At 37.6% G+C, this 23936-nt stretch overlaps 1 protein-coding gene across 8 annotated transcripts in view; it reads left to right on the top strand.

The window, feature by feature from the left end:
* Positions 1 to 23936, top strand: part of ARB2A (ARB2 cotranscriptional regulator A) — a 265848-nt gene that overhangs the window by 23036 nt on the left and 218876 nt on the right. For 6 of the 8 annotated variants that reach the window (XM_087761450.1, XM_087761449.1, XM_087761451.1 and 3 more), the window contains 3 exons: positions 12 to 135; positions 3440 to 3541; positions 6173 to 6273. In XM_087761450.1, coding sequence (XP_087617576.1) covers positions 30 to 135; positions 3440 to 3541; positions 6173 to 6273 — 309 coding nt within the window. In that variant the 5' untranslated portion in view covers positions 12 to 29. The remainder of the gene's footprint in view (positions 1 to 11; positions 136 to 3439; positions 3542 to 6172; positions 6274 to 23936) is intronic. The other 2 variants (XM_087761453.1, XM_087761455.1) reach the window with 1 other exon arrangement.

Here is a 23936-nt window from a genome sequence, read left to right as displayed (position 1 = left end):
TTGCTTTTCAGATTGTCCTTCGAAGATTAATGTACATTTACGTTAGTATTTTAAATCTGTTGACAGTTTGGGTAATGATGGCTCAGCTCCAGCAAGGAGGCCCAGATGAAAAAGAGAAGACTACTGCATTAAAGGGTATGAGTCTTTCTTCCTTCTTTTTACATATATTGACATTTCAGAAACAATTATTAAGGAAAGGAAAATAGTTTGATATAACTGTGGGTTACAGTCTGGGAATTGCAATACTGGAAGAGACTATTAGTCCATCTATGCTAATGCTTTTTGTTTAATGGTATGTCCATTATCAGTATTTTCATAAGATGATATAAAAAATAATGATCTGTGGTAAGGAGTAACAGAATAAGATATCCATTAATTTTTTTACTTTTCATAATTATGCTTTGAGAAAGTTGACTGGTGCTTTTGTGTGCTTAGTTTCTGGGAGTTATCATTTAATTTTTATGCCACTTATGTTTTATAATTATGCAACCATATTACAGCTTTTAAAAATCTTTTTGAGTAGAATGTTAGCAGGGAAAACATTTTCAGGACATTGATTTCCATGTTGATTTTATAAATCTTCCTTTGTACTCTATGTTTAAAAAAAATAAATGGACCTAAGTGACTTAGCGGAGTAATTTTCTTGAGGAAAAAATGAATAAATGACATCTTTTTCGATACTGTTTTTCAATTTTGGAAGTACACAGAGTTGGATAGACATACAAGTAAGCTAACCAAACACTGGATTTAAAGTGTTTGCATCACACTTTTACTCTCTAAATTGTCTTTCAAAAGAGAAAAAAGAATATACCTTGCAACTCCAGTGTAAAAATTGCATTTCTACCAAAGTATTATTAGAATTATGTGTTCTGTTATACAGTGATGATAGATGATGTTTCTTCAGTTAAAACTGTGTATTTGTGAAACATTTGGTGAAGACCTATATGGTGCTTTTTTCAGACCTTGTACTAATTCTGTCAAATTAGTATATTTTCATAAAATTATACTTCATGTTTGGAAAAGTAAAACTCGATTTTATACTTGGCCTTCATTTGATCTTCACTAAGGATTAGTGTCCAAGAAATATTCCACATAATGAAAACTTTGTGTGAGGATGTTTTCTTCATGCGATCTAGCGAACTCCCATTAAGCTACAGAAGGTTTCCTGCAAATCACTCAGTTTTGGGCTTTGTTGAACCAGTCTCAATATTGAGTTGGAGAGTCCAAGATCTTAGGTGTGAATGGTGGATCAGATCTTGAAAGAATCTCAAAGTTATAAGAACACTTCAGCTAATTTTAACTTGAAAAAATGCACAGGAAGAAAGTGGCCATGTCGGTGGTTGGAGCACAGGCCAACTGCAGTCTTCCTGAGTGACTCTGATGGAAGCTGTAAATCACGACAAGCTGTACATTCTGCAGATAACCTTAATGTAGTTCATATCGTATTGCCCTCACTACTCAGGAGATGGATATTTTATTATATAGTAACTGACATTTTTGTGTAAACACATTTCCAAATAGGTCATAGTAAGAAGACATGAAAACTCTGGTGAAATTAAATTCTAGAGGTGTGGTGTGACTGGAGTCTCTTCACCAAGGAGAGAAAGATGTGCTAAAGACTGTTTTGCTACCTTGACGTTGTGAAAGTACAGAGGAAGAAAGGGCACACTTTTTACATCCTGTTGTGAATAACTTCTTTGACAAAGTTCTTTTCTTTCTCCTGTCATTTGGTTGAGGACCAAAGCAGTTCCCCCAGAACTTTCAAAGGACATTGCACAAGAACAAGCATATGATTGCTTATGTGAATTGAATGTCATGGGGCTTGCTATTAAACAGGTTTGATGTAAAAGTGAGCTATGGTTGAGAAAGCCACATTTAGAAATCTTCAAGTCAATGTCCAATGTTGTATAGCTATTTAGGTACCACAAAGATGCTCAGATATCATCGTATGGGTTGGAGAGATGCCGAATTTCAGCTGCCATGCAAGATGGCCTGTGGTCCTCCAGCTTTATCCAGTGAAATCACTTAGAGAAGGTGGAGCTGGAGACAATCATATGGACAACGGAGTGAATGTCATGTGAACCTGAAGAGTTATAAAAGAGCAGGCCAAGGAACTGTAAAGAATGTTGAAGCTAATTTTCAGTACATTTTAAACACTGTAGAAATTTCAAAGTATTAACGTACCAATACTAAGCTTAGGTAACGTGGGTGACCTATAGGCTTGTCACAGGCGACAAGACTGAGCAAAAATAGTATACAAAACCTATTCAAATAATAATTTTAAGTAATTAAAGGATGGAAGCATAGTTAATGTCAAACAAAGCAAGTTTAAAGAAAATTAGTCTTTTCAAAGTGTTTTTATTCCTTTGAGCTACAGCTTTGGATGGTAAAGGTAATAAACCAATATATTTAGAATACTTAATGCATTTCCTTGGTAATACATTGTATCTGGATTTATGAAACAATAATACCGAAAACTCAGTGTAGCACTCCTGAACTGAATGTTTGTGTGGTCATCAAATTCATCTACGAGGAAGTAGGAAAATATATTTCAGTGGAATCCTGCTGAATCATTTCTTGATAATTTTTTATTAATAATCAGAAAGTATGTTAAAAGGATAGCATCAGGTTGCATGGGTGATGAGCAATGAGGAGAGGAGAAATGATTATACACTATTATCTGTGTATGCAGTAATTGTTTAGTAGTTAGATGTAAGCAAAAGATGTCCATATATACTTGCCTCTGGTTAAAGGTAAATCTTTAAACCTGGGGTAAAGAATGCAAACTATATTTATTTTAGTGTACTTGTATTAGTGAATGCAGGCTGTACTAGGATATACCATCCTAGTCTGAAAAGGATGTGTATGTCATGGCTTGCTATAAAATGGATGGCAGTTTTCTCTACCTTGAGGGTTATTAAAGGAGGGTGGTTGAGAGAAGGATCTGGGTATCAAAGGGAAGGTTAAGGAGTGTTGTGATCACAGCTGGTAAATACCTGTGAGATGACGTGCATTTGGTAATCTCAGCTCTTCAAGAAGGCAAACAAGAATGTATCAGTGACTTGATATTGAAGCTAGGTAAGTTCATGTTAAAACCATGATGCATACCAGAGATGTATTTCTAACATTGAGGGTAATGAATCATTGAAGCAAATCACTATGTCTTTGGTGGCCTCTCTGTCCCTGGACATTTTTTGATCAACACTGGAGATAGGTAGGTAGGTAGATAAATAAATAAAGAAGAAGATGTACTGACGATGAGGCCCAGCTTTTGAATCTAGAATGAGATTTCCCATAATGAAGTCCTATGTTTAGTAATATGTAGGATGTCCTTCTGCCCTTAAGATCTACAAATCTGAACAAGCACATTTTGTCAGTGATAATAGTGAAATAAAAAAGACATAGCATGCATTATGTAATTTTTCTTTTCCTTTTTTAGATTTATTGTCTAGAATAGACTTGGATGAACTAATGAAAAAAGATGAGCCACCACTTGAATTTCCTGATACTCTGGAAGGATTTGAGTACATTTTTAATGAAAGTAAGTCGTATATGCTTTGTAAAGGCTATACTTAGAATCATGTTGAGAGGTTATCAGAACTTTAATTATACCTTATAAGTCCCTATTAGAATTTCATACTTTTCTGTTAAGAATAAAATTTTAAGCCTTAGTGTTAACAGACTTGTAAATCTAGCTAAGTAATATTTTTTTTATTTCATAAAATTGTCACAAAAATCCCTCATTTTATACAATACTCTAGGTTTGTACTGCACGTACTTTATGACTGCCTGTTTTCTATTACAGAAGTGTTGATACAAAAATTCTGAAAGTAATTTCTGTAGCGTTAGCATTAAAAAGCAAAATTAAAGAGTGGTCACTCATATAAGAAACGTTTTATTTACTGATTCATTTTTATGGATATAAAAGGAGTTATTATTTAGCTAATAATTTATCCCAGCAATTTCATTAATACCAGTAGGAAAACACCTATTTATATTGATGGAAGGATGAGCAGTGTGATAGACTGTCTCTTAATCTTCTGGTGTGGGTCACGGTTTTGCATTACAGCTAAGTGTGTAATAACTACAAGTACTTCTAGCTAGCTGAATATGTGTGTTAAATGAGTTAATAGTATTTATAATTTCCAGTGCATACATTTTAAAATCCAGCTGAGAAATAAGCCTCTGAGCTAAAGTAATACCAGACTCCAGGAAATGGCTCTTTCAAGATTGTTTGAAACCTGTAGGACAAATGGGGACGTTTACAATTCTGCTTCTTTGCAGTGCCTGTTCTGTGAACAGAGGAACTTTAGTTTCTAAATCTACCTGTCTTATATCTTCCACTTTTAAAGAAAAAAAGAGCTTTCCTTGAAATGATAGTCATTTATGCAACACTTAGCTTTTTAATACCCTGATGGCTTTCACAGGAAGGTACTTAGAGACTAAAAGTGTCATGAAAGTGATGCTCTTTCTTTGATGGGAGGGGTTCAGCTCTGTCACTTTTCAGCTCCTTATTTTTAGATCTGCACAGTGTCTACTGTCTTCCTTACTGACTTCAGAGTTAATGGTTCATATGTGGTTGATAAAAAGGGCTGAAATTTGAATTTTGGGGAATGATGTTTTAGAATGATGTTTTTGAATATTCCATCACTAACCTCACAGCCTGAGTGATTTTCATAGAATGCAGCAAAACCTACTACATATGCTACTGGTCAGCAAAGCAAAAAGTTCTCTTTTGCTTTTGTATATTTAATTCAAATGTTCGGTCATGTACTCTTATGTCATAATCATGCTTCTTTTTATGATGGAAAAGTAAGGAAGATTTTTATCAGATTTAAAAGACAAGGGTTCCAGAAAGCTAAAGAAAAAATATACAAGATATTTTCTCCACTTTACTTGTGGAGAGAGCAACTACATGTACTATTGAATAGCATACTTGAAGAGTAACTAGCTGAGAAGGAACAGCTGATGGTAGAGCTGTGATGAAAGTATGAGAAGAAGGATATTTGGACCTGAGACAGGGTATAGCAAGTTGGGAAAAAATATTTCCCTGGTGTCTAGTACATGAGGTAAGACAGGTCTGGAAAAAAAAGTCAAGTAAGCAGATAAGCATAACTATTAGAGATATCAGATCTTAAATATTTTATTTAAAACATCAAGAATCAAAATGTAAAGGTCCTGAAAAGTTGTGAACTAAGTTAGCGATTTCTTACTGTTCAAGAGGAAATACTTTACTGAGAAACCTTACTTTCATCATGCAGACATTTCTGCTTTCAAAGGAGATACTTGTACATATCCCTGTTTTTAACGTTTCTCTGATTTACTGCAATTTTGTGATGCTCTGAGACCATAACTTGTGTTTTGTCTAATTAGCTGAAACATTACTGGTAAGGTATCTGGTTTCTGCAGTTTGCTTCTTATTTGGTTGCCGTTTTATTATTGTTGTTATTTTAACTCAGTCCATGTCTTCATCTGTGGTTGAGTATGCTACTAAACTATTGCTATAAACAAGACCAACTGCAGAAAGTTATACCGGAATCTAAGAACAGCATGTGGTTTTGCGTTCTGCTTTGTTTTACTGTTGTAATCTCAGTGTACCCTGAATCTAAGAGCTCTTAACTTGATTGCACTGTGCCTAGGAGTTAAGGTATTTACTTTAATGGTGGGCATGGTTTTTTTCAGATTAACTTAGAATGTTGTTGATCTTGAAAATAGATGTTTCCTTTCCTTCCAGCCTCCAGCTCAATTTATACTCACATTTCTTCATAATGCAGTTGGTTTTGAGGTAGGGCATTTGTAGCTACAATTTGATCACCTAATTGACATTGAAGATCAAATATTAACTGCTAATGTTTACATTTCACTGTTAATCCATGAAAGTTGGGACATAAATATTTTTTGCAAAGCAGTTTGGTGTTTGATATCTGCATGTAATTTCACTCTCATCACTTGTGTTTAGCTTTATCTAGCAATATATACCATTTCAGGGGAATGCATTTTGTTTTATGCTACAATTCTTTTCCTTCAAAAATACTACAACCAAAAAAGGTGAAGGAATTCATAATAGTCTGATTTTTAGATGTAGACTTCTTTTAAACTTTTCAACAATTAAATGTATCTTACTTTTGATGAAGTAGTATATTAACATATAATGATTTTGTTTCTTTTACAGAAGGGCAGTTAAGACACATAAAAACCGGGGAGCCATTTGTTTTTAATTATCGTGAAGATTTGCATAGATGGAACCAAAAGCGCTATGAAGCTCTTGGAGAGGTATATAAATTGTGTGCATGTATGCATGTGTATATGTATCGATGTGCTGTGGTTTTTGTTGTGTTTCTCTGTAGAAGTGATACTTTTATATATGTTAAGAAAGAATTAGTGAGGCTGCAGTCATTTAAGAAAAGGTATTTCAGGATTTATTGCATGTTAATGCTCTAACAGTAGTTTCCATTATCCGCTGTATAGCTTAAGACTTATAGACTACAGTTTGACTTTAGTGTCTGGTCAAAATAGAATATCATCTAGATTACACAAATCAGAGACTATTATACAGTCCAGTATTTTCTTTAACTTTCTTCTCCTCAAGGCAAAGCACTGGGTATAAAACCATGTCATTTTACTTTCTAGCTGAAGATAAATGTGTTGGCTGGTTTTCTCATTTTACCAGGAGATACCAGGAGCCACCAGATTGATTAATTAGAGATCTAATAATTAATTGATTAAATATTTGTTGATATTTTATTAAATTTAATTAAAAAATTAAAATTATTATATTAAATATTTGTAGATATTTGGATGCTACTGGTACTTCCCAGGCTTTTTGTAGGCATGTTGTGGATGTAGTAGGTGCAGAAGCAACTGACCGTGATTCCTTTTTTATGTGAAATGACTTCAATTTCAGTGCCATGCTTTTTGTAATGCTTTAGGAGTCAGAGCGTTGACTTGAGAAGAAAGGCATCTGATCTCAGTGGATGCAAAACAGTGTGTGCTGAGGTCTTCCTTGCACTGTCACAGCCTCCCCTGCCCAACAGAAAGAACAGCCTCAGCATGCTTGCACTCACCAGGTAGTAATGCTGCTCACGTCAGGGTGGCTTTTGGAGAAAGGCGATGCACAGTTCTGAGCACTAACTAGGGTCTTTTTCTTAGAGACTACATAATGTTGCCCAGCAGTTTCTGTTGGAATCATCATGGCATGTCATTCGAGAACTGTTTTTGCCTCATGTCTTGTCTACTTTCATTAGCGTTATTGTTTTAGTAAGGATTAAACACATTTATTCCCCACTTACTCTTTCTGTTACATTAATTCGGACTACTTGGAGATATGTTTGATTTTGCATGTTTAGACATTTTGTCTTTTAAACTTTCTTCTTGTCATGGTTTAACCCCAGTGGGCAGTTCAGCTCCCAACACCCGCCCACTCACTCCCCCCCGTGGGATGGGGGAGAGATTCAGAAGGGTAAAAGTGAGAAAATTCGTGGGCTGAGATACAGTTTAATAGGTAAAGCAAAAGCTGTGCATGCAAGCAAAGCAAAATAAGGAATTAATTCACTGCTTCCCATCAGCAGGCAGATGTTTAGTGATCTCCAGGAAAGCAGGGCCTCTTCATGCATAATGGGAGGACAAATGCCTTATTGGAAGATACCTCCGAACACCCCCGCTTCCTCCTCCTTTCCCCCAGCTTTTATTGCTGAGCATGACATTATATGGCATGGAATGTCCCTTTGGTCAGTTGGGGCCAGCTGACCTGGCTGTGCCCCCTCCCAGCTGCTTGTGCACCCCCAGCGAGTACACTTGTGTACTAGAGAGTAAAAAGAAAACTAAAATGTTGGAAATGACAACCAGTCCTACACTGTTGCAAAGTAAATAGTACAAAGCATCTTGATTGAGTTTCTTGGATAGATAAATAAGTGTATATACTTAAATTTATCACCAAATGGTTTCATATAGTTTCTCATGCTGCCAAGAATGCATTTGTTAAAGCTGAAGAAATATCTAAGTACATGGTCTTTGCTAGGTATAGCAGGATAGGCTCTGGGAACTTCTGTAGGCACTGAGCATGCAGCCTTAAGAAAGGAGTGCACAGTAGAAGTCTGTGCCCATCTTGATTAACAGGAATAGCAGGCCATCTGTTCTTAACCTCTGCCGAGTGGTGATCTGGTGCTCTGTGGCTAGCTCAGCCCCTCTGTTCCATTCAGAGGTCAGCCTGGGCTCTGTGCTGGAGCTGCCCAGCTGTTGAGCACTGCTTTGTCACGCCAGAGCTTTGTTCCTGATGATTGAAGAACCTTGCTTTTTACCTTCTCCTCCTCCTCCTTGTTCCTGCAAGAACTGTGGCAGGGGAGGAGACGATGGGGCTACTGCTGCTGCTAGTCACATCCTTTCACAACAACTTCTATGTTTTTCCAAAGAGGGAACGTGCTGTTGCCCAATCTATTCCATTGTCTAAATTACCTGATATGCATTTCTTCCAGCAGGAAGCAGATTGTCACCTATTCTATGGTCTGTGTGTGCAGACCTTTGTGTGTGCCTGTTTTGTTCAGTTTTCCCCATTTTCCAAATAAATGAGTTGGACAAGACGCAACTATAAAGATTAGTATGTCTCCATGTGGGCGCCTGTGCCATCACATCTTGTACGTGTTTGGCAGCATCATCAAGTTCCTCATTCTGTGCATCTGAATAGTGAGTACCATGGCTTCAACCCATCATAGTATGAGCAACTTTTTGTCATTTTTGGTTAACCAGGAGGTGAGGTGTGTTCATGGAGTGGGTGCCTGTGCTGCTTTTGTCTGGGATAGAGTTAATTTTCTTCATAGCAGCTTGTATGGGGCTTTTTTTTGGATTTGTGCTGAAAACAGTGTTGATAATACAGGGATGTTTTTATAACTGCTGAGCAGTGCTTACAGAGAGTCAATGCCTTTTCTGCTTCTCACCCCACCCCACTTGCGAGTAGGCTGGGGGTGCACAAGGAGGTGGGAGGGGACAGAGCCGGGACAGCTGACCCCAACTGACCAAAGGGATATCCCATACCATATGACGTCATTCTCAGCATGTAAAGCTGGGGGAAGAAGGAGGAAGGGGGGGACATTCGGAGTGATGACTTTTGTCTTCCCAAGTCACTGTTATATGTGATGGAGTCCTGCTTTCCTGGAGATGGCTGAACATCTGCCTGCTGATGGGAAATAGTGAATGAATTCTTTGTTGTGCTGTGCTTGCACGCGTGGCTTTTGCTTTACTTATTAAGCTGTCCCTATCTCAACCCATGAGTTTTCTCACTTTTACCCTTCCAGTTCTCTTCCACATCCCACTGCAGGGAGAGTGAGCAAGTGGCTGTGTAGGGCTTAGTTGCTGGCTAGGGTTAAACCACAAGAGTCCTTTACATCTGTGATCTGTCTTGTGCATTTTGCCTTAGTTATAGTCATTTTCTGTGTTCAGGTTTGAGCGATCTTTGAAAATGCACTTTGTTTATATTAGGAGGTAAAAGGCAAGGAAGGTTTGAGGTCAGGAATCTGACAGGGTGAATTGTTCGAAGTTGTTTATTTGTTTTGTGTTTTTAGAGAAAAAAGAAACTAATCTGTGTTTCAGTCTGTTGTCTGCTAGGTGCTTGATATTACACAAGCCACAAATTTATAAATGCTCCATTGTCTGGTTTTGGCACAATGAGTGTTTATACAGTTATCTGAGAACACAGGAGATGCTGACCGGCAAGACCCTTGGCATTTGTTCACGTAGATAAAACCTCCTCTTGTGCCATAGATTGGTGAGTCACTGATGTAGATGTTGAATAGTACAGAAGTGGTATATGGCCCTCTGATTAGCCATTTTGTAGTCTAGGGTAAGATGTGTTCAGCAAACTGTGATAGCTTAAGAAGGAGCAGCTCATATAATTCATAAGGTGGTGTAGTAAAATCTGGCCTTAGGCCTTTGCTTTGAAACATCATCCTTTGGCTTTAGGAGTTCTCTAATATGTATTTGTGCCTGAGCATTTATGTAGCTGGACATACAGTGAGATGATAAAGTAGCTAGATTTGTATCATCAGTCAAAAATGTTTTATATATTCAGTGTTTCCATTGTTAACTCAGTCATTGTATGATGGTTTTCTGATTTTTAAAGGATTCACCCATCCTGCCCAAGGCAACTTTTTTTTTTTTACTGGACATGTATATTGTGGGCTGCTTTTATTGCGTTTTACTAATTTTAAAACGTGGGTGTACTTCTTGGCCTTGTATTGCAGTATCATTCTCTCTTTCTTGGAGCATTAATGAATTGTCATTTGGTAATCCATGATTTTTTTGCTGTTAAAAGTCATGAATACACTATCTGTGATGTTCTGCCATTACTCTGGCTGTATGGAAATTGATTCTTCACAAATTACAATGGTTCGTCAACGTCTCCACTTCTTACATCTCTTTATTCTTCATTCATTGATCTGTTATTTCAGGCACACAATTTGTTCTGCAGCCTCTTGATATGTGCTCCTAATAGACAATTTAGTGAACTGTTCATAATTTTGTGATTCTAGTTCAGTCATTGCTATTGCAGCATTGAATTTTGTGGAGAGCCTCTCCATTTGCTTTTTAAAAATTAAAATGGCAACAGAAGTGCACAGAACATAGTGTTGCAGCTGCTTCTAACTGCCGATTAATCCATGTGGCAAGTTTGAAGTACGATTGAGAACAATTTTGTGACAACAATTCAGTTGGTGCAGACGTACCATTCCAGTTCAAGTTTGATCCCCCTCCTCCCCTCCGCCCCCCGGCAAGGAGTTACGGAGATTTGGATTCTAGGTTAAACTCCAGATTAGACTGGTGTGATGTGTGTCTTCTTGCATTTTAAGTAGATGTCTGTGTTTATTGTTTGTACTGCACTTTCAATTGATATTGTGGCTACTGAAATTGCCAACAGTCAGCTTCAGCCCCTGCTTGATCATGACATTGACATTAGCTGAAATGATAAAGGGAATGCTACTAAAATCTGTTGCTGGGATTTTACCTTGGACAGTCATGTAGGTTGTGTTGATAATAAGACTTCATTTGAGAAAGATTATGTTGACATTCTCCTTCCATGGTCTTAGAGTAACTAGAGTATCCCTATATCCCTAGCATCAGTAGGCAGTTATTGTCTGTCCCTCTGTGTGTCTCTTACAGCTCTAGCACTGGGTAATTATAATTTGTTGGTTGCTTGGAGGCCATTTAATATTTGCAGATGTTTTTGTGAGTGCCATCACTAACGAAGAGACTTTTACCTGTACTGACAGTTTGCTTGGCTGCCCATGTCTTTAAATAAGTCAAATAGGATTTGTAAATATGTAGATTATAATGTGCAATGTGATATAAATGCACCTGCTGTGGTCCTAGTCAAGGACTAGTGTATGCCATCTCTTGTAATTGCAGCCTGTCTGACCTGCAGAAGCGTATAAGCAGGTAGCAGAAGAGTTGAGGCTATTTTTTACAGTTAGCACACCATAGCACAAGAAAATACCTTATGTTTGTGTAGAAACAGTTACGGAAAGTAAAGGAATAGAACACCTAAGTCAGAAATTCCTTACATGTTTCATGTATGATAAGATACAGTTAATTTTACATCATCAGGAAAGTCTTGTTCCACTAAATAAACTGCTTTAAAGTATGTGCACAATGTTAGGTCCAGCTCATCGTAACGTAGATTAACCATCAAGGTTAATATTTGTGTGGGGGAAAAAAAAAAGTATGTAGAATTATGACAATGACAACCCATAATTAAGATCGCTAAGTAGTAAAATGGATATTTTTTTTCCACATCTCCTTTAAGTTAAAGAACAGCTTGGTCTCAACATAATTTAAAAAATAAGCGTTCACCTGCTACTAATTTCCTCCTTGGTTGCAAAGAGCATTATTTGTTTGGATGACTGAGAGAAAGAAGCTATTTACATAGCACAAATGAAAGCATAGAGCAGCAGAAGAGGACATGTAAGTTAATGAAGAAGGAAGCATTAAGTAGTCTGCATTTGAAAGGGTAGCTTCTTACATGAATAACCCAAAATCTGATGATAGGCTGCACGTGCACCTGATAGTACTTAAGGTCCAATCTTGCAGCCGAAGCTCATGTGAATAAACTCAATAGGTCTGATCTTGTGAATAAGGGCTGCAGGATCAAGTTCCAAATAAAATTTGCAGATGATTAGTAGAAATCCTTACACTCTAGTTTCAGTTTCTTTGCACAGACAGTTTATCACTAAACATTCCAGATTTTCTCTGGCTAGTGAGACTTTAATGTAACAAATTACAGGCTGCACACTATGGATTAAGCTAAATTATGTTTGTGTACCTTGACTTACTATTATGTATTTGCTCTTAGTTATTTAGTCGTTGGAAAAATTTGTCTTACTGAAAGGACAAAATAAATTGATAAGTCATATAATATATAGGCGGGTTCGTGGACATTTGCTTTCATGGGATGCTTGCCTGGCTAAGCCTGGTGCAGAGGTGGTCCTGTTCAAAGAGATTAGATGCCAAATACTTAACAGGTGTCTGCTGAGTGTGTGTAAACTGTATTTTTTCAGTGTCTTGTATTACAGTCAAGTAAGGGTAAACATTCATGGAGACAGTAAAAATCCTCACTGAGAATGTAACACAAACTGTTCCTAACTTTAAGTCCTGTTTCAAAGGTAGGGTGAAAGCATCCAATTGAAATATTCTCCCCATCCTTATTTTTTAAAGTGGTTAAATCACACTTTGGGTAGTGTTCTTTGGAAGCAATTTGATAGTGCTAGTTCTATGCATGTCGTGCCCCATTTATTAATGAATGTTGCAGAAGCTTTTTGCTTTAGGAAAATTTTACAGTGGAGTAAATGTCGCAAAAATAGTTAAGAGTTGTACTATTTGGACAAAAACAGACAGCTGAGCAGAAGAGAGAGATTATGCAAGTTTTTTAAAGTAAATTAATGTGTGATCTCATTTCTTACTAGACAGATAAGAATCCACATGGAATAGAGACTTTTTGAATGTACCAGTTGGAGGAAGAGTTTAAATGACACCTATCACTTTTTGGACACCAAGGTCAATAATAAATGCAGTTCTTGAGGAGTCCATGCCTTATTGGTTACAGGTTTTTTTTCATACCAACTTGATTATTTTCAACTTGTGATAGATAACTGTGAAACAGAAACACAACGCAGAAGACTTTAAGCAATCTAGATAAAGCACTTAAACAGGGGGCAGGATTTTGAATTTCTCTCTAATAGTAGTTCCCAAGCAATAAGTAATCATACATTTCCACAAGGTTCCAGTCCTTTTACTTCATTCATTTTTGAACCAATGCTTTTGATAACAGAAAGAAAATGCTAGTAGGGGCAGCACAAAAAAGTCTAAATTGTGTATGTGTACTGTCTTCAGAATTTTAGAAAGATTTCAACTTTTAACATTCTGTTTATCTGCAGTATTGCTTTTTGGGGAGTGAAGTAGATGGACAGACAGCTTAGCAAGATTGAAGACTACTTAATAGTACCTAAGGAAATTTAAATTTAAATATGAATCTTTGTTGCATGCAATATATTAATTTGCATATGCTAAATCCGCTTTCAAAATCTGCTGTTTGTGAAGACTTTTTACTGGAATGATTATGTCAGATGTGCTTCAGTGAACTGTTCTCGTTTGTAGGCAGCAATTGGCAGTAGGTTGGTTCATCACAGTAACATGACAGTACTCGAAAGGTTCAGAGATAGTTTCATAATTATTGTTAGCATGATTCTTGAAAGAAATGATGAGCATCTCATAAACCCAGATGGGAATTTGTTACATTGTTGATAAATGTGTTGATAAATGTGTTTTACATTTTTAAATTGATAAACAGTGAAAAGCAGAGAAGATACAATAAGGCAGATGGTTGTTTATAAAGCACTTGCAAGTTGCTGCAATTCAAAGAATGGTACTAATTGTTAAAAAGAAGACAAAAATTGGAGTAGGGGGAGTGTTTCAATGAGTTAATCATGAGCTTTTTAAAAATAAAACCTTCAGCAGCTTTAGTTCAATTAGAACCATTCTTGCCATCCTGGGTTTCGATGCAAAAGTTTAGACTCTCAGCTCTTAATAAACTTTTGTACCAACCATTTTCATGTAGCTGAAATTAAAAATACAAATAATCCACCTTTTATCTAAATGTATCCATTCCCATCTTTCTCATTTTTCTTATTTAAAAAAAAAAAAAATTCACAGCAAAATAAAACTGAATTATCATTGGTCCTATTCCCACTTAAAAACAATGAATAGAATAGTGAACACCAGAATCAACAGAGGGTTCGCAGCAAGGAAGTAAGATGGGATATAGTTGGCTTATTTTTTTGTTAAAGGAGTGGTGAAAAAAAATGGGGTTTTTGCCAACTAGAAGGTGACTAGGAAAAATTATATTTAAGTAGTGCTTAGGCAGAATACAAATCAGCATATGTGATGCAACCAGTTGGTTGACCTTTGTCTTGTGAATGTTCATTTATTGTTTGCATCAGTGATACTAAAAGTTTCTATGAAAGGTGAAGTATTTTCCTACTGTTTCAGCAGGAGTGTTTTGAAAACCAGAGATATGTAGATTACTGCCTTCATCAAGCAGCACTTTTAAAATATGTTTATTTTACCTCAGTTGCAGAACTCTGGAAGAGTTAGTAGTCTTTCACGGGATTTTCAGCTTCTCCAAGATAAAGAATTTAACACTTTCTGTGTCTTCAACAAGAGACCTATATCTTTCAGTTTTCCGGGAATATTTTTATTAAAATTGAGCAGAATAGTGGTATTTTTTAATAAAGCTGTATCAGCTGTGTCAGTTCCTTAATAGGAATAATTTGAAAGGAAAAAAATTCAATTATAAATCAATAGTGTGTTGTATTTCTGTATGTGCAAACAGCCTAAAATTACTTTAAGATGCTCCAGCTGCTCAATTCATTAACTGAGTCACAACTGAATTTTGATATCTGTTATCTTCTGTTGATCGCTGCAGCGGAAATACCCAGTTAGTGTGCCTGAAGCTGTTAGATGCAGTTATGACTATTAAGAAAGATCCGTTCAATAGGTTGGTTAGGATTTTGAGAGGCTTAGTAAGTAGCTATTTATCTTAACTCATGCACCGTCCTGTCTGTAACAATTCAGGGAAGTGTCGTGCTCCTCCACAAATAATGTCAATTCCTTCTTGCATTCAGAGTTTACAGATTTGCCTCTTGTGATTTTTGGCTAGTTGCACCTCTTAACTCTTTCCAGTTCCTCAGTTCCTCTCTTGAGTGATAGCCTGAGTATGTTGTTGGTAATAAGATGTAAAAGATCTTTGAAGAGAAAACCAAATAATTTTTCTCTTTGCACTGAATTAATGGGGGGGGGCGGGGATATGATAAGTTTTTGCCTTCTTTCCAGCAGTGTAAATTATACAGATATTATGGTAACTTTCTCTTATTTTGCTGTAGATCTGACACCCCATAACACAGGATGGAAAAAGTATGTAAAAAACAAGTAAGCTTAATGAAAAGAATAATGGTTTAAAACTCAAGGTGGTTAACATGCTGAAATTAATTTTTATACATTGTTTTTAATTCCTAGATTCAGGAATTCAGCTTCTGTCCTCATTTCCAGTATATATGGCTCTATTCTAAGTGGTTTTTATAAGATAAAACCTGACATATATCCATCCCAGTCGTAATGCATGTGAGTGTTTCACATAAAAGTACAAATAAATGTATAAAATGTATTTTGAAGTGTTTTTGTTAAGTTCTGTAATCTGAACTTGCTTTTAGATGTGATTAATTTTCATGCATTAGGCATACACCTTCATCACATGCCAATAAGAATTTTGGTGCAGTAGACCTTAAAGCTGATGTTTAAGCAAGAGGGGAAAATAGTAAATGTAAGAAAAGGAGGTGTTTGTCCAATGTAAGCTGCAGTTCTAGATGAGTAAAATTTCTGGATATTGTATGTACTTTTGATTCCATGAAATTGGTTAGAAAAATACAAAAAATATAAACTTAAATGAAAAATGGAGGCCAAGTATTTTATTTTCATATAATACCGGTACAACAGGCACAAAGGGAGTGTTCCTGTAGTTGATTGCTCCATCTGAAGGTAATGATATAAATGAAAGAAGGAAATGACTCACAGTTTATGAAGATTGTAGGAGGGCAGAAGGTTCAAGCAAAACAAAAAAAATTTAGGAGAGGTAACCAGAAGAAATTTTTAATTGAAAGTACTTGAAAAGTGCTAAGCATTCTTACTGCCTGGTCATCAGGGGTTTGATACTCTGTTTTCTCTATGCCATTAAATGTATCAAGATTGATTGTTACAGTTGATCCCAACTTTTAAAAAAATGTGTTTGTTTTTCTATCATTTTTGTTGAAACAACTTTTTAATCCTGCTTTACTTGATACTGTGGAAATGCACATCAAATTTTTGAAGTGAACGTTTCTGTTACTGCTGACTTCGGGAGGCTTTTAACTTACAAGTTGTAAAACAAATGTTCTGTGTACTAGATAAAAACCTGTATGAAACCGCAGGTAGCGATGGAGGTGGGGAATAATGCTAAAATAGCTGTCAGCAAAATAGAAAGGCTGAAACCCTAGGATAGGAATTGTTTTTGTTGAGACAGAATGAAATGTCAAAGACGTCAGGACACAATGCTGATAGTTGCGCAAGTTCTTCATGGTGTTTCTTCAGATTAAAACTTCATAGATCTTTCACTGAGGGGGGGATCTGGCATTTTTTTGCAGAAAGGATATGCTTTTCATAGAAGTCAAACTGTTCACTGGAAAATAGTGTATCCAGCATACTTAACGCTCAGGAGATGCAAACTGACCTCTGGCAGTGTGTGTAAATCTGTATACATATGTTACTCTTTCTGTGAAAGCAACTAGCCTCACAGTCAACATGTAAAAGAAGTGAATGGCCGAATATAATTTAAATAAGTGGCCAAGATATAGCAGGACTCATGAATCCTTTTCCAGTATTACAGCAGTTTGTCATTACATTTGACGGTAAATTGAGGATTACAGCAGTCAGTGTAGTGAATGCACCTTTTGGGGGTTTCTGCCAGCCAAATGACTGATCAGTATCGTATGCATTACTAAAATATAAATACAGTAAATTGATTGTATTTGTAATTGAAAGTATTGATCTCTAGGGTATGTTTACTGGTGGTAGTGGTTATTATCTTAGAATCATAGAATAATTTTGGTTGCACCTCTGAGGATTCTGCAGTTAACTCCCCTGCTCAAAGCATGGGCAGCTTCAAAGTTATATCAGGCTGATGAATTAAAAAATTGCAGACCGCCTTTAGGCGGGAGCAACCTAGCCATGAATGGTTGCTACAGAGGTCTGTCTGCATACTCTGGTGGTGGAGCTTCCTAGTAGACAGGAGGCCTTAGATGAAACTTGCTCCTGTGATATGTGAGAGAAATGACCAGGGTAGATGCCAGCTAGGCTCATGCGTTTGTGAAGCTGACTTCTAAGGAAGAAAATATGCTGGTTTCCAAGTTTTGTAAGGCTGTCAGATGTAATGATTCACTGAGGTTTTATTAAGTACGGTATGAAAACTTTGGAAGGAACATCACAAATCTTATGCAACTGTTCAACCGGTTGTTCAGGAAGGGTACTGAATGTCAGACTGTAACAGTCAGAACGTGACATAGACTCAAAGAAGAAAGAACGGTTTCTTGCCATATCAAAGCTATGGTTCTGAAAAGTGCTGCTCTTAGTATGGATTCTGCCACCTGCTTCTAGAAATCTCTGCTATTCGAGGTTTCAGAGTGCATATTGCCTTCCACCAACCAATTTCCCAAGACATGTGTCATGATACACTTGAAGAAGTATTACCTAGTAGCATATATACCCCTGCTCAACTCCAGTGTGTTTGGCAAAAGTGCACTTTAAGAGAGTGTGTGCCTTGAGATCAATTTATAATATATAAAAAGGAAACAGCTTATTTGATAAAATGAGCAGTCAGCCAGGAACAGAGCTCTCGTTTGTCCTGGGTTTCAGTCTGCTATTCAGGTTACACCTTTTCTCACTTAAGTATTTTGAGAATGTCAGAGAGCATTATTTTGGGAATGTCAGAGAGCATTGGATGCTACTTTGCTAGGGACCACATAAGGATTAATCATGAAGCGAGAGGTCTGATCAGTTCCTGCAGATGTCAACATAATTCAGTGCTCTTGGTCACGGTGATGTCTAGTATGCAAAAATATTTCCAGATGTGTATGGTTGTAGGTAGATAAAATTCAAATAATTTTCACAGCGGATACGTTGAAATCAGCTTGTGGAAACTATCAAGGTGCATATTGAGCTGCAAGTAAATGGCTTCAAGTTTGATCCGTTCTACATCAGTAAGCTAAAACTGCAAAGTAATAAAATATATCATTAATATTTCCTTCTGGAACAGATTTTTCTTTATACAGATACAGTATGATTGGCTAATTCCAAAATAAATCCGCAAGATGGTGTCCATTGATCTTCCTGTAAGACAAATCTGATTTCAGTTCACAGTCTGACTTAAGAATTCAAAAATATCTTTTCTTCCACCATCTTCTATAAAGTTAGGATCTTTGGTCAAATGCTCACTACATTCCTGTGTTTATAAGTTTCTTGGGCTTACCCTTCCACCTCCACAGGAAACCCGTTGAGGATATTGTCAGAAACATTAGAAAGCAGGATTCATTTGGCTGCAGTATTAAATGACCTGCTAATAATTTTTGACATAAAAATAGCCTGTAACCCTAAAGATAATACAGGTAAAGTGAACAGAAGTTAAGTAAATCATAAGGTGAATACAAGTGGAAAGTGAAGGTTGATGCACATTCTTTGTACCCTTTCGTAAAGATTTTTTTTGGACAGGCTACATTCAGTAACAGAAAGGGTCCTAACTTAGATTGTAGTAATGTAATTTTGGGCTGATTTCCAATATTCAGGAATGCGTATGTTCTTGATCCTTCATTACAACTCATAATTTTAGGAATATTGTGTTGGGAAAATAAGGCACATTAGCCAGCAGCACAAATAGCAGAAACCACAATATTCATTTCCCCTCAACCCAGCCAAAACCAGAGTATTTGGATGACTATCAAAAGGAGCAGCCGTAATTGTTTCCAGTATCAGTGGAGGCATTTTACTGTTTAAAAAACGCAAAGCTTCTATTTCATTAACTCAAGAAAAAGCTTGGTCTCTGCCATCAATTAGGGGACAGAAATGGGGTTCTCATGGCAAGCTGTAGGTTGCTGTCTTCCTGTGCCTTGCTGTCACCCATGAGTTGCTGCAGGTCCTGCCAGGAGCTGCCTCTGTAGTAGCTGCTTGCCCTCTGGAGGCTCCACTTCTCCTGGGTGCAGGAGTGGTCTGCAAGAGCGGCTTCCCAAGCCTGAGTCACAAATGCAGCAGGACCTGCTGTTGTGTGTGATGAAGTGCCCAGGAGCTCAACTAGATTAGAACCACCTTGTGAACACTGGCCAAAAGGTAGTCCCAGGTTTACAACTTAGTCTTGGTTTGTAGAAGAGAGAAATGGAAAAGGAGGAGCATGGAAAACAAGATTCTAGGCAAACTGTAGATGGTAATGCAATGACTTGTCACTTGTCAGCCTGCTTGCTGCCAAACTCTGCAGTGACATGCTGGTCTCCTCCTGCCTCTTCTGTCTGGTTTAAGCCTTAGGCAGAACAAAGGGGGAGTGCCCATGGGCCTGTGTGCCCGTTGCCCAGATTATTGACTGACAATAGCAGTGGCAATGAAGACGCTCGGTCAGTATGTGATCAGAACACTGCATGTTTTATAGAGCAATAAATATGGGTTTGTATTTGATGGAGGACCGGTCATCCTCAATGAAGATTCTCTGCTCTGTTCTCATGGCATAGAGATCACTATACCAAATTCTGTTGTCACAGAACAAATTGCTTTTAGGCAAAAATCTGTCTGATTCCTAGTCTCACCTTTTCATTTTATTCTCGACTGTTATTTGTATTCACTTTATTTTATGTGATACATGATGAATTTAAAATGTCTTTCATGTGTCTTTCTATTTTATAACACCCTTTCACCAAACAGAGAACTCTGCAGGCTAGCAGCTGTGGTATAATTATGAACTGCACACAATCGTGTTGCTCAGTGTTGTTGATGTCCATTTTCATAGAATCATAGAATCGTTAAGGTTGGAAATGACCTCTGAGATCGAGTCTAACCTGTTAACCTAACTGCCTGGTCCACCTCTAAACCATGTCCCTAAGCACCACATCCACATGTTTTTTGAACACTTCCAGGGACTGTGATTGCACCACTTCCCTGGGCAGTCTGTTCCAATGCCTAACCACTCTCTCCATGAAGAAATTTTTCGTAATATCTAATCTAAATCTCCCCTGGCACAACTTGAGCCCATTTCCTCTTGTCCTATCGCTTGTTACTAGGGAGAAGAGACCAACCCCCACCTTGCTACAGCCTCCTTTTGGTGGTTGTAGAGAGCAATAAGGTCTCCCCTCAACCTCCTTTTCTCCAGGCTAAACAACCCCAGCTCCCTCAGCCGCTCCTCATAAGACTTGTTCTCCAGACCCTTCAGCAGCTTCGTTGCCCTCCTCTGGACATGCTCCAGCACCTGGATGTGCTTCTTGTAGTGAGGGGCCCAAAACTGAACACAGTACTTGAGGTCCGGCCTCACCAGTGCCGAGTACAGGGGCACTATCACCTCCCTTGTCCTGCTGGCCACACTATTCCTGATACAAGCCAGGATGCCATTGGCCCTCTTGGCCACCTGAGCACACTGCTGGCTCATGTTCAGGAGGTTGTCAACCAACACCCCTAGGTCTTTTTCCGCCAGGCAGCTCTCCAGCCACTCCTCCCCCAGCCTGTAGCGTTGCATGGGGTTGTTGTGACCAAAGTGCAGGACCCGGCACTGAGCCTTGTTGAATCTCATACAGTTGGCCCCAGCCCATCGATCCAGCCTATCCAGGTCCCTCTGTGCAGCCTTCCTACCCTCCAGCAGATCAACACTCCTGCCCAACTTGGTGTCGTCTGCAAACATACTGAGGGTGCACTCATTCCCCTCATCCAGATCATTGATAAAGATATTAAACAGAATCAGCCCCAGTACTGAACCCTGGGGAACACCACTTGTGACCAGGTGCCAACTGGATTTGACTCCATTCACTGAGCCCACTCTCTGGGCTCGGCCGTCCAGCCAGTTTTTAACCCAGCACAGAGTGCACTTATCCAAGCCGTGAGCAGCCAGCTTCTCCAGGAGAATGCTGTGGGAGACAGTGTCAAAGGCCTTACTAAAGTCCAAGTAGACAACATCCACAGCCTTCCCCTCATCCACCAAGCAGGTCACCTTGTCATAGAAGGAGATCAGGTTGGTCAAGCAAGATCTTCCCTTCATGAACTCATGCTGGCTGGGCCTGATTCTCTGGTTGTCCCGCACAGATTTTCTTTATTTGTGTCTAGGTGATAAAATTGCCTACTTAATGTTTCTATGAAATACCATAAAAATTACAGAAACTGGATGTTAGGAAGAAGTTTCCTTTTCAGACAATACTTTGCAATCATTGTTCAGTAGGAATTGTCATTACTTCCTACTTGATATATTTGTTACTGATGACTGTATTGAACCACTTGTCTAATCAAACATGGCTATTCTTCTGCATGCCTCACCCCTCCAAAAGAGCAAAGGATCCCATCATGCAAATTTCTGTTGGGAAACTGACAAACACTAACGTGAACATGAACCAATCCTGGTCAAACGGTTTATAAATGGATATCAGAACAGGCTTTTACGCAGTATTTTCTGACTCAGGCTGTTTCATAGATTCACAGACTTTTTAGAAATAACTGCTTAATTAGTTGGACGTGCTAAGTATTATACTGTTTTAATGTAAAATTTCCATTAGAGCTTGCTAAATGTTCCATTTGACTAAAAAAAAAAAAAGGCTTTTCTTCTCACAATATTTGTATTCGGTAGAAGGTCAAAGGCACAAGCTAATATTTGAAGTTTGCATAAAATCATTAATTGTTACTATTCTTCTTAATCACTGTCATGTTAAGCAATTTTGGTAATTGGACTGTATCTTGGTGATTGGACTGAAAAAGATGTGATTCCTTCCCAAATGAAGTATATAGGTAAAATTCAGTAAAACACAGTAAATTGTAGTATACAGAGCTTCACTATTAGCTGTTTTTCCTCTTCTCCCGATACTTGTGCCCACATAGGTTAATGAGAAGTACTACACTGATGTGCTGTCTTTGGACATGTGTGTGCTGCATGATTGGCTACATTAGTTTCTCAGTCATAATTTCATAGGAAGAAAGGATCTGCTATGCTTTTTGGACATCATCAACGTAAATATTCATGAGCAACTAACAATATCCTGACATATTGTCCTATTATTATAAGTGAAGTAGTATGGGCTATGAAGTTTATTTTATAAACCTCAGTTACCAAGAATATTTCTTCCTTGTAGGAATATTCTAAAAATAAAATAGAAAAAACACATAAATTAACATTTCCAAATTTGATTTAGTGAAGACACTTTAAATAATAATGTATTTCATTGTTAAATTAAATGGTTTCCTGTGTTTTATACAAGAGCAAAAGTATCAGGATTTTACTTGTCACATATGAAGCAATCTTCCTTACCTCTTGTTCGAAAGTTCTCCTGGCATTTACCATACCTGGAGTTTTTATAGTTTGCTTCCGCTTTGAGTTTGCCTGCTAGCAGAACACAAGGCGAGGTTAGATGGGCTCAATCATGTGGAATAGAAAAAGGAAATATTTTCTTGAGAAACAGTGAGGAAACAGAATAGAAAAAGGTTAATCAATGTCCGAGGTGTTTTCTTAACCTTCAGCTTGGTACTCCCAGAAGAGAAAGTGCCTTCAGGGCAGGTTTTTCTCTCCTTAAGGGGAACTTTCTTTCAGAGTACTAGGTATCATAACCATAGACTAGAAAAGCAGCAAGAAAGCTAGCCATTTCTCTTAGAGGTTAACTGCTGGCTTTTGTCAGTTACTTAAAGCAAGTGAGGGTCCCGAGTTTGCTGCTTAAGTATGCGATGAGTTAATGACCCCAGTGCAATCTATTTGGTTTACTTGACCTAGTAAAAAGAGGTGCGGGTATTATTTAATAGTGAAACTATAAACATTTTTGTGATTTGTGTTCCTGAGGGTATCGACTACTATTTGTGCCAAGAAAAGAAAAAAAGAAACGCTGCTAATGGTCAGCACCATGGCCCTTTTCAGATAAATATATGTAAATCCAATTTATTTTGACCCACTACTGTTCTGGAGCACAGTGGCAAAATGGTTACGACATCTTGCTATGGAAAGAAGGTGTTAATTTGAGTTCTGCTCTGGATTTACATAAAATTAAGCCTTCAGTCCATCTGTGAATATTTATCTGGTCATTTCTGCTGAGGAATCAAAGGTGGCAAAATGAGATGCTTGACACATCACTGACTTTTTTGTCTGTGACTACAAAAGCTGGTATGCTTTAACTATGTTAATCTGATATGTCAGTTGGGTTTGGCATGGATTTTAACCTTTCAAAACTGCGTAGCACCACCTCTCCACCTAAACTACATTTTTTCATTAATAGTTGGAATAATCAAAACTGCTGCTGCTCTTTCTTCAAGATTCCTTTTCATAACTCATCTGTAATATGAAATTTAGAGATAATAATCCTCAGTTTTAGTTCTTGAACTGGAATATTAAAACGTGTTTATAAGACTTATTTATATTTATTCCTCTGTTATTCTTTTGGGCCTTTTTTAGCTTCCTCCTTTGTTTTGCAGTCTTTTCATCCTTTTGTTTCTTATCTCAGCTTGAGGATAGAGGTCATGCTTTCTGCTGATGTTTAATTGCTTCTAGCACAAGGTGCTTGATTAAAGCCTCTGCTTAGTACTAATACATATATATGTTTATGTGTGCATATTTAAAAAGAATTGAGAATTTCTATAAGATGGGCTATGTAATTAAGTCA

This window comes from Nipponia nippon, unplaced genomic scaffold (assembly GCF_047370975.1).
Source record: "Nipponia nippon isolate SJK-2023a ecotype South Korea unplaced genomic scaffold, ASM4737097v1 scaffold_24, whole genome shotgun sequence".
Classification (NCBI taxonomy): Eukaryota; Metazoa; Chordata; class Aves; order Pelecaniformes; family Threskiornithidae; genus Nipponia; species Nipponia nippon.
The sequence above is the reverse complement of the archived record's forward strand: the minus strand, read 5'-3'. Positions and strand labels throughout refer to the sequence as shown.